This window comes from Lepisma saccharinum, chromosome 2 (assembly GCF_977018435.1).
Source record: "Lepisma saccharinum chromosome 2, izLepSacc3.1, whole genome shotgun sequence".
Classification (NCBI taxonomy): Eukaryota; Metazoa; Arthropoda; class Insecta; order Zygentoma; family Lepismatidae; genus Lepisma; species Lepisma saccharinum.
The window spans coordinates 123,410,530-123,422,937 of record NC_139230.1 but is presented as its reverse complement, the minus strand read 5'-3'; the positions used below and the strand labels follow the sequence as shown (position 1 = coordinate 123,422,937).

The 12,408-nt window shown below is 37.0% G+C and overlaps 1 protein-coding gene across 1 annotated transcript in view; it reads left to right on the top strand.

Moving 5' to 3' along the window:
- Window positions 1-12,408, top strand: part of LOC145983623 (nuclear receptor binding SET domain protein-like) — a 282,177-nt gene that overhangs the window by 46,321 nt on the left and 223,448 nt on the right. The window contains exon 2 of the mRNA XM_083116686.1: window positions 6,286-6,383. Coding sequence (XP_082972812.1) covers window positions 6,286-6,383 — 98 coding nt within the window. The remainder of the gene's footprint in view (window positions 1-6,285; window positions 6,384-12,408) is intronic.

Sequence of the window (12,408 nt, the reverse complement as noted above, 5' to 3'; positions counted from 1 at the left end):
TATAGATTATAGGTAAGGTAAAACTACAACTTATGTTTGTCAATTATCAACAACAAAATGCATTGCTCAATTAACATATATGTATTTCGTAAACAACAAGCAACTCGTAAAAGAGTCCAGCATTAACAAGGTCGGTATAAGTCAAATTGCAAGTTCACAAAGACGACGTGCATCCACATCAAAAATTCCTAACACGTCCTACGTGTATATTTAAATTCATATCAATTAATCAAACACCATTAACAATATGTAACAAGTACGCGTACGTGTCTTTAACCTGACCCAATTAAACAATATGCATTAGACAATTAGACAATACCTTTCAACTATCTTCCAGACATGTTAAATACACTGCAAGTCTTCATTTATATTGTCATGCTAATTTACTTTATGATAGTCGTTTTTCCCATTCATTAATATTGTCCCAATTATCCCGACTTTTAATGCTACCATTTAAAAATGGAAAGGTGCAAATGGAACAATGGTCCCGAAATTGACTAAAGGAGGGGTGGAAGGTTCGTAGATTTTCTTTTTGTAAGCAATGAACTTTAACCACAAGCCTTGGGCGATCAGACCAAAACGTCAAACGTGGGTCGAAGAATTACATTACAAGATCAGCAAAATGCAATTAATACGTTCGTCCACTCAAAAGGGGAGTACACAATTGTTAAGAGATCATTTACGTCAACAATAAATCTTTAGCGACCAAAATAGTATTTTGAATCCATGGTCAAGCAAAAGTTATGCAATTCAGTTCTCGCTAATTTGGTCAATAGTTTTTCTTAGTTCACTTAGTACATTCACTGCACACCCAAAAAGACGACACACAACAAGGGGAGGGAAGGGGAATAAGAGTACAAAAAAAAGGTTTTTTTTTAAGGGCACCTTATGCGTGATAAAAGGGCAAAGGGGGGGGGGCGACTTGGAAAGTTGGCACGATGTTATTAAGTCCCTATAGCACAGCAGAGAGTTTTACGTACCTAAACCAACAGTGTTCAGCCTCTATAGCCATGTAATGAAGCACTCCGATTATTGTCCTATTCTCTTAGTAGTAGCCCATTTCACGAGTGACACACAAGGAAGGCTTCCGTCCACCAAGGCAGCATGCTAGGTACGCCTCTCACCGGCCAAGTAGAGCCAAAGGGTTGTTGCCGTTCCGTTCCAGTCGATAGAAGCGACTCTGAAGCACTGCCGAGGTTTTACGCACAGCCCGCTTGTACCGAGTCTGCCGCTAGAGGCAGCACCGGTAGAGCTATCGAGGACAACGGCCTCTGATGGCCGAAAATTGAACTATGGTGTTTACGTCAAATTTTCAGTTTATGTAATGTTTATAATATGTGGATATTATAAACGTTACAATGTACAAGTGTCCCGCTGGCCCTGTGGAAACGTATTCTTTTCATGCACCAAAGGTTCTGGGTTTGATTCTTGTTTGGTTGACCTTGCTCCTTTCTATTATTTCAAGCAACTATTTATTGCATTTTATTTAATAATTTATTGAAATAAAAATGATAGAAAATGTTATTACATTTTTGGGGTGAAATGTCATTTTATCATTTGTCAAAATGTCAAATCATTCTGCATGATACTATTTTCATATTTCTAATAATTGTTTAATTATCCATCTGTTATATTCAACAAAATTATATGTATAGCAAAGCGATACATATTTCCCATGTTTTCTTTTTCAAGAAAACAAATCACAAGAATAATATTCACAGTTAATTCTGTTATTTAGCTTTTTATTCGTACATGATCCAGAGTGGTAATTATTGTAAAAGCATGGAAAGAAAATGTCTGAACAATTCACATAGCTAATATTGGATGAATTTTTCCAATGCATAAAATGCAATGAATAGTTGCTCATGATAATAGAAAGAAAGTATGGTCAACCAAAAGGGAATTGAATCCAGAACTTAAAAATTAATATGCTTCCACGCTGCCACCAGCTCACTTGGAAATCCAACAATATGCCTCATGACACACACGTGGATGCTTGCTAGTACATTGACATATCAATAAAACTACACGAAGTCCTCTCCCAAACTAGTTTCCCAAGCCATGCCCTCTCCTTGTCAGTACCCTCTGTTGTGTTACTTATTTTTCAGGAGAAACAAACATATACTCTATGTGATCAGAAGTATCTGGACACCCATGTGAAAATGAAGTACAAGTTTTGGCCACCCTCCATCAGGAACGGTGGCAGTCAATATAATGTTGGCCTTGATGGCAGCTTTCATTCTCGCAGGCATACTTTCAATCAGGCGGTGGAAGGTTTCCTGGGGAATGGCAGCTCATTCCTCATGGAGCGCCGAAATGAGCAGAGGTATCGATGTGGTTGAGTGTGGTGTAGCATGATGTCGCCATTCCAAAACATCCCAGAGCTGTTCTATGGGGTTCAAATCAGGACTCTGTGCAGGGCTGTCCATTAGTGGGACTTTGTTGTCATCAAACCACTCCCCAACAAGTGCAGTATGGACCGGTGCTCAGTCATGTTGAAAGACACATTGGTCAACCCTGAACTGGTCTTTTATGGTAGGCAGCATCAAAGTGGTTAAAATGTCAATGTATGCTTGTACCGTGACATTGCCACGTAAAGTAACAAGGGAACCAAGTCTCTTCCAGGAGAAACATGACCATACTGTAACCCCGCCAACCCAAGAATTTTACTGTTGGCACTATACAGGCTGGTAGATGTTCAGTAGGCATTCGCCACACCCACACCCTACCATTGGATCATCACATTGTGTATCGTGATTCATCACTCCAGGCAACGGTTTTCCACTGTTCTATGGTCCAGTTTTGATGCTCCTTGCACCACGCAAGGTGGCGTTTGGCATTTGCTTGTGTGATGTTTGGCTTAATGGCAGCTGCTCAGCCATGGAAATCAAGTTACCTCACCTCATATCGAACAGCCTTGGTGCTTGGAGTAGATCCTGATGCAGTTCGAAATTCCTGTGGGATGGTGGCGATGGTTAATTGACAATTATGCTGTACAACCCTCTTCAACACTCGACGGTCTCTGGAGGTCAACATGGGAGGTCAGCCTGCATGCTTTTGGGTTGTACATGTCCCTTCACGTTTTCACTTCACTATAACATCGAAAAAAGTGGACCTAGGGATGTTTAGGAGGGTGGAATTTACACAAGTGACACCCAACCACCTGACAACGCTGAAAGTCTGTGAGATCCTCAGACCATCCCATACTGCTGTCTCATGCTGTCTGTGAACTACTGAGAATGCTGACCATGTGTTCCTTCCACGTGGTAGATGGCAGTACTGTGTCAGCCTCTATGATGAACACACATTTTGTGGTGTGTCCGGATACTTTTAATCACATAGAATTCATTGATTGCACACCACCACTGCTCCATCTATGAACTTTGTAGGAAATGATCCAGTTATTCATCAGCATGCTCAGTGTTCCATGTACAGTGCCATTTGTAAGTCTCTGAAGTTTATCATGTATAAAAACAGGAGGTGTCTAATATTTTGTTCAGTGAACATTTTTGTGTATATCAGCACTGCAAAACTCTTTGTGGTACCTACCCCTTCGTTCATGTGCTAATCATCATAATTAGTAAAATGTGTCAGTAAGGTGATATAAAATAATAAAAATACAAAAGTACTATGTGCTATCTCTACTACTTTCCAGAATTGACCTGGTCGATAGCCCGAGAGAATTTATTCAACAATCTCTACTATGTTTGTTACACTTCGTAAAATATATCCTATAATTCAAAATTTTAACATTACAGAATTTCTAGACCTATTTTTACACATATGTTGTGAAGTATTTCTTGGATTTTCTTTGCTCTAAGATTGATAATTATAAATAATCTAATCACATGCAAGAAGTAACCCACTTGGCTTTTAGTGACCCCTCCCCTTTCTGTTTTCTTATCTCCCCACTAAGTATTCCAACTATTTCTATGATGGCAGTACCATTCACGTTGAGGGGATATGTACAGTCACAGAAAATTTTGGGTTATAAGGACTCCATTTACTTCATTTCCATCAATGAAAATATAACCAACTTCAAGATGTATATGCAAAATTGTAAAATATATCACAGGTTTTGAATGGAACGTGCAACAACTCTGTAGCTTTTTACATTAAAGACAGAATAGAGAAATTAAAAACTAAAACTTATGTAGAGTGAAGTGTTGTTCCTGATTGCAACATTCAGTTTAATTTCAGTTATAATGAAATAGTTAAGCAAAACCTTTAACAATCAGTTACACTACAAGTTGCATGAAATATAGCTAACTTTGGAACAGTAGTTCTATTTCTTTAAAATAACAGAACCATTACATTGTGTGAGTTATGTCTGTATGAACCCAAAATATTAATCTACCACAATGCACATCCTGTAACAGAAAAATGAACTTAAAAGTTCTTAATACTTTGGGAGACATTTTTACCATTTATTACAGAAGTTTCCAAGATTGCATATTTCTCCATGTAAGGATGTATAAAGCCAACTAATAGTAGGAAAATCGGAGGAAAATATGCCTAAGAAAATGTTTAGAAACCACTAAGGATTGTTCTTTAAATTATACCATAGATTATATACAGAGGTTACACAAATGTTGGTCAAGCACCACATAAAACAAAGAATTCCCTGAAGAAGATAATGATAGAAAATGCCAGAAAATCAGAGGTTGTCAGGACTTCTGTTTTTGTTCTACATGCCTGCGTAGGTGTTTTATTTCTATGATATTTAATTAACCCTTTGTTGTCATGCACAGTCTCTAGATTCTGGTGTGTGTTTTTTTACATCGCCCTTTGTCTAGCTGAGTTTCTGACATTCCTCTTTTACACCAAAACTTTGTTTTCAGTGGTAGTCAGATCTTTGAGCCACTAGGGATTGTTTGTTGAAGCTCCCAGTCTCAGAGTCTGTGTGTGACTATCGGCCTACCTAGATTTTACTGAAAATCTGGTCTGCCATTCCATGTATAACTATCGAAGAGTGCTCTTTTATTTATTTGTGCATTGTGATTTTAATTAAACTGTGATACTTGTGCAATAACTGAACAGTTAGTGTAATGAGAGGGTCATGAACAAAGAAGAACACATAAAACAGCTTTTCCTGAAAATTCCTATGGAAGTGGCTCAATAGATGGACAGTTTGATTCAAATGACCATTGATACCCATCTGTGCAACATGCATAAGAATGTATGAAGACTATTGGTAAACGCTGTAAGTGCCACAATAATTCAAACACCGTTTTCCACGTTAAACTGTGAAAAGTGCATGCTCTATAATGTGATAAACGTGAAATGTGGCTGGTAGACCCCTTAAGTAGTTCAAATGGCATGTAAAGAGGTCACTAGTGTTCACGTTCTTACGGGCTGATGTGCGGAATGATGCGATTTCCCAACACTTTCGCTTTTGGCACTTACAACGTATACCACTTTTAGTCCTTATTTTATTTGCAAAATAAATTATTTTTTTCAATTGCCTCCTGATGTCACAGTGATAATGACAACACATTGTAATCAAAGGATCCTGGGTTCGATACCCAGTGGAGGCACGTAGGGTTTGCATTCATTTTAAACTATAGGTTCAATCCCAATTAGCTTTTCTGTGCATGAAGTGGACTTAAAACAAAAACTCAAAAAAACCTATTTTTTCCAACTTTATGGCTGCACACGTAACATTGAAATTTTCATTATGTCGAATATTACGTATTTTGTCCTGTGTATTTAATTTAAGTAAAATGTATATTTTATAGTTTTATAGAAGCAAAAAAATATTTAATGATAATAATTGAGGGTTTCACATTTTAGACCTTTAATTGAAAATATTTTAAGACCCAATCTTTGACACTGTGAGAGACCATCAACATACTTTTTTTGTGCGACCCCTGAAGGCTTAATATATGATACATATGCACAAAATATTTTTTTTGTGGTAAACCAGATCAAATTTTCAGAATATGCCAATCTAACCTAGCATATACACAGGAGCATTTGCTCGAATTACGTGCTCACATTCCCAGGACAGCTTCATCTTTTCTCCCAGGAAGACCTAGTATACTGCCCTGCATGATATGTAACCAATTTGATTAGACTGTGGAAGTGCACTATTTAACATTGAAATATTCTATTTACATTTAGTTTTGACTGCAAAGCAAGCAATTAGAAATGGAATAAAAATATTTATTTGCATTAAAATAATTAAGATAAAATAATATATTTACATTTGTGATTTTATTTTGTAATAGGATTAGGAAACATGATATATTATTCACCATAATTTTATTTTTTTCCTGTTTGTAGAAGAAGACCACAAAGGCAATTTCATGCTGCACACCTAAAGTACAAAAAAAGTGGAAAGAAGCAGTTGAAGAAGCTGAAGTGGCAAGAGGCATGATAAGGTGAATATGCATTGCAACTTGCATGTTCTCTAATGTAACACTATTGGGTTGGTAGACAAACAGCAATCTGAACAGGTGAAAGTATTTCTTGGGGATACTAAAATCAACTAAATGGTCATTTACTTTTGATATTTTAATTTATTTCTTTATTTTTCTCTTTTAATGTAAGATTTTGACAGGGTGTAATATTTGACTGCTCAAATAATAACTTTCCTTGCTTGGCAGTAGACCTTGAAAACTTGCAGATGGTCATATGATATGACATGATTTATTTGCATCCAAGAACTACAATTTTGTACAAGTAGGTACATTTTTAGTATAGGACAAAGTGGAACCACAGCCAGAACTGGCATCTGTTTTATATTTGTCCAATTTTTGTCCTTACCGAGGCCTTCCTTTGCCCAAGCATTGTGTGATGGATACAAATAGCTTCCATGCATAGACATATACACATATTATACATTCATAAATCTATTTCTGTCATGCATACCATAACCTGCAACATAAACTGCTTAATTACTACACAAGCACAAGTGTTACATTTTTTTCCTATTACCTGCAAAAGGCTGTAGAAACTGTTGTGACAGCAAGTTTGTATACTACCAAAGTTCTATTAAAATGTATCAATATATGTTCTAGACTTGAAAAATGTGCAGAAATCCATAATTCCCCATTGAAGTTTATATGTATTCAGACTTTCAGCGATTTTTAACACTGCTCTTTCTCATATTTCATTCATTTTAAAATTTTTGCTCCTTTGTGAAATAATTTTTCTTCTCAGTATTAATGGTTTAAACTTGATATTGATTCATTCCTAATTTGCTGTATTTTCTATGTTCATCTACATATTTGCTGTAGTTTAGATTTTATATATTTTACTTCCATTACATTGGTTTTATTTGAAATTCTGGTACACAAGTGTGCTTTATTTCTATTAAAAGATTATTCATTGATCTAAAGTTTAGCATTATAATACAAAACTCTCTGAAATGCAATTCTCTTTTGTGACAATATTGCTGGCTGTGGAATTAGAGATTTTGATATTTTGCCTATCGGGTAACCAAAAAGAGAAAGGTCACCAGTAAGAATTTCTGTAAGGGTGGCATGGTAGCCACCTTTCTTCAAACTGACCAAAGAATCCCCCAGCTAGGAATTTTCACTTCGAGCACTGGGGGAGAGTTAGGTTTCATATCTTGCCCTTCAATTATAAAAACTCATATTTTACTAGGGATGGGACCGATTAATCGGTACTCTATCAGTATTGGTCGATATAGGCATATCGGTGTTTCGGTTTATCGGTAAAATTACCGATTATTATACCAATCCAATATATCGATAAATATCTTATAATTTAGTGTAAAATTCTGCCTTTTATTGTAATTTTTATGAATAATCTCTAGGGAAAGATGGAAGGCCTGTGTTGCTGCAGCCATGAACCTTCGGGTTTAAGAAGGCTAGGGAGTTAGTTAGTTAGTTAGTTAATCTCTATGAGCTTCTTTCTAAAAAAGTAAATGTCTAAATATTCAACTTCTTTTGCACTGCGGTCACCTCGAAACACACATTTTTTAAGATTAATTAACATTTCAGGTTCATCAAGGACCATTTCTAATTTTATATTGGATCGGTAGAATATCGGTTATCGTTATTGGTAAATTTTATATCGGTACTTTATTGGTATTGTCCAAAATTTCATATCGGCCCATCCCTATATTTTACCATTATTATTATTATTATTATTATTATTATTTTACAAATCATAAAATTTTTAATTTAATTAAATATACCTTGGCATGGTTGTCAAGTTCAGACTTAAGTCCACTATGTAAATAAAAACTGAATTCGATTTGCTTGTTTTCCATAAACAACTCTCTTTATGGTGAGCATTTCTTTGTGTTCTTGTACTTTTTTCATGGTGCACAAATACCAAACAGAGAACAGTTAATCTGCTGTCTTTTATGGCACCCCTCATCCATGATTCCATGCTACAGTTTCACCATTCCAATTATATGAAGTTTTCCAGATATCTCATGCCAGCCCTGGCTCTCCCTCTGCTGGCCCCCTTGAAAAATAGTTCTTACAGTTTTCCAAGATCCTAAACTGTATTGAAAGCAGTCTGTTGATGTTAAGGGTCAACCTCTCCACCTGGTATGTTTTGTTCCTGTTGGTGTAATTCCTGTGCTCCATGAAGTCTGGTGAAGTGTCTCAGTAATTCCATATCAGTGCAGAAACCATCTACTTAGCCTTCATCTCCTGCAAAAGTTGACATTTCCTGTGACAGAGGATGTCTGTTCTCATTATCCAATCAGTGGAAAGATCCATTCTTTGAGGCTTTAAACATGTGATAAGTGAGTCCTGTACACCACTCCCGGGCACATCTGCCATCATCTTTACTGCATGCATGAAGCTGTCCATAATCGAAACCACAACTGCATCCAATTTTTTGGTTCAATGCTTGTGGTTTCATGCAATACAAAATGTGCCAACAGGACAAACAATTAATGCCACTATTGCACTGCTGGAACATGCCCTCAAAACATTGAAAACTGAATGAATCACAAATGTGGCATTTTTTCCATGAGAAAGTGAGACTACATGGGTCTAAGATGACTATTGAGACCTGTATTTATTCAGAAACATTTCAGCACCCATTATATTCCCCAGATATTGCACAATAAGACTATCACTTGTTCCATTTGCTGGACAGACACCTTGGAGGATAACAGACTAAACCCAGGCTCAATGTGGTGTAAGGGGTGACCTTTTGAGAAGGCACCCAAAAATCGACTTTGATTCCATGTAGTACAGAACAGTGGGCTCTGGCATCTAGACCTACAATCTGGACCTATAGTCCACTGTAGAGCTGTGTGTTTTGCTGTATTTTGTCATGTTTCTTGTCCTTATATGTACTCCATGCCCCTTTACAGCCTCAGCTTTTAATTTAGGTAAGGAGAGTTTAATCCTCAGAAACAATTTTTTATTTTAGTTATGGTAAATTGCTTGACCCTGTATAATGATTAGTTTTAATTTAAAATATTTATACAGCATTTCATTTTATGGTTCTTTTCTAAGCAATATTTGTCCAGTGGATGCCCTTTTGCAGATGGCATTCTTGTTCTGTAGACCCCTGCCCCCACCTTAAGTGTTTTTATAAATCAGGATCTACCTAAACCTTGAAGATGTGAAAGCATCAATGGATTCTAATGAGTTCTATCACTATACAGTTCATGGTCTTCCATAACATTGGTTAGAACATCACTCTATGATGCAAGGACTCCCCAGGTTTGAATCCCAGCCTGGGCATGGATGTTTGTGAGTATCCATTCATCAAATTCATCATATGTGTTCTCCCATGTTTGCAGCTCCATCAAAGCCGCAACCCACTAAATTGCTCATATTCAGCCTAAGCACTCACAAGTCTTTAAAATTGTCTCTGTCACAGCTTTAGCAGTCATGTCATATATTGGCACAAAACAAAGGAAGTCTCTTCGAATACAGCTGGATTCCAAAATAAATTAATGTATAGTGAACACTCTTCCATTCCTAACACATCTAAAGTTTCGTCTCCCAATATGGTAAAATGCTGACTCATTTATCTTGCAACATTTTTTTTTTTAAATCAGCTCACCAGAAGTTTTTATCATTTTGTATTGGATAACTGGACTGAAGTAACATGCATGCTTCCTGCAGGTTTGGATATGATCCTTTAGGGTATTGTCACCTGCCTTTACACCTAACGTTAAGAAAGTCCTAACTTTCCATACTTGTGACTTGGATCTTCATGACTTAGCAAGATTTCGGACTGAAGGGACATCTTACTTGTGTCATTTGGAAGGAGCCAATCAACGGCAATGTTTCACACCATAGTGGCATGACAGACTGCACAAGCCTGATTTTGATTTGTCAAATCCTCAAGCTTAACATGTTGCTTTCAATTGGGTGTCATCATCACCTCAAAATGGCAGCTTGTATTCACCACAAGAGAAAAATCTTTCATCAACTAGTGGGAATGCCCCTCACTCTCAATTTTCTTCTTCCTTCTTGATTGTGCACTTTTTGATTAAACAGGTAACATCTTATGAGTTTGCACACACAGGAGATGTACTGTGTAGACATTTTAGCAAAAAATACAGGCTTGACTAGGATCCAAACCAGGGTCTCTTGCTTACCGTGCCATTTCTCTACCAACCAAGCTACCAACAGTGACAGCAAAAAATCAGGCAAAGCCAGGGCTGGCTTAGTAGTTCAGTTGGTACAACAATTGAAAATAGAATAGTATGCCAGATACCATGATTTGGGTCCTGATCGAGCCTACATTTTTTGCTGAAATTTCTACATATACAACATGTTCTTCTTGACATTCATAATATTTTCAACCTTAATGGCTACCCTTTTGAGGCAGTTAGTGTTTGAGTTTGAGTGTGTCTTGAAACAAGTTGACTTAAAGGCCCTTTTCAACCCACATAAGTCTCGGACCACATACACAAAATTTTGTCTGTGCACAAGTAAATCATCACTCAAAACTTTTCAGTTGACCTGTGCAGCTTATTTCCTTTTTAATAAACCTCTCCAATACCTGGTACTGTTAAAATATTCACTTTAGAGACCTTTGATCTCTTGGCCCAAACTTAGCACTACACTAAGTTCCACTGTCATTAATGTCTTTAGCTTTGGAGCCAAACTGGAAATAGTCCTAGACTTTGGTACTTTACAAGAAATTGAGTCACTAGTCTTCTTTATTTTCGAATCACTAGATCTTATAAAACTGTCAATGGACACTGACTGATCACTAATTGACTGTATGAACTGTCACACTTACCCCTGAAGTCTCATTAACTGACTCTGTTGTACAGATCGACTGGGAAATCCAATCTGTGTATTTATATGCTTATAATATTCTGGAATGTTCTGCACCCTTTCCAGAAAATAAGTAATACAACTAATTGTCCTTCTCGTGGCGCTACCTTTGACAGTACTTTCTTGTGCAGCTTCCAAATGTTGATAAATTTTTAAACAATGCCCCCTGGCTCTCCCCTTGAATTCATGCCTGAATCCACTATTTGATTGGTTTGAAGTAGGAGATTCTGGGGTGAGTTTATCATGGTTACATGTTAACATTTTTGCAGCTCTTAAAATTTACAAAATACTATTGATTAATTTTTTATTTTATTTCATCATACTCTTAAAACTTGTAAAGTTATTGCTTGTTTTAGGAAGTGTGTTAATATTTCCAATTCACTCTGTATATGAGGTTTGAATTTGAATTTGAATTTAAAATTTTGGGTGCGTCAGCACTAAGGCTATTTTGCACCTGTCACATTATTCGGGGTCCAGCCCCTTATCGTTACAAATAACAACTCTAACGTTGCATAACTAAAATCATAAAATATTAAAATCTTCTGACTTTCGTTAAAAGCTGAGGCTGTAAAGGAGCCCTCAGCACAAATAAGGACAAAACACAGGACAACACAAACAAAATTATATTGGCTATGGGGCCAGTCGCCAGAGCCTCGTTAGTCTTCAGTCCAGGGTGTACTACGTGGAAGTGAGGTTGACTTTTGGGTGCCTAAGTCAGGGTAGCGACAGACCTGGAAAACCTGGAAAACCGGGTAAAAGTCAGGGAATTGGAGGTGTCAAAAAAGGTCAGGGAAATGTCAGGGAATTTCGTCTTCATTGACTTTTTTTTTTAAAATTTATTTATTTAAAGATATCATTATGGAACCCTGCACGGGAACAGGAAATCTCGTTCGTAAGTTTCGGCCTCAACTTTTAGACCCCTTTTATGCGCAACACAACCACGGCGCCAGAAACCAGTGATGGCAGGAGGAGAGAGAGAGAGAGAGAGAGAGAGAGAGAGAGAGAGAGAGAGAGAGAGAGAGAGAGAGAGAGAGAGAGAGAGAGAAATTTCTTTCGCCCTGGCTTCTCGGCGGGAATTTTAAATTCGAACACTCTTTGGAGGAAAATTGTTATAACTCTGGCATTATGGAAGCAATCTACTTCGGATAACTTTTGTTTTCCAGCAAAAACA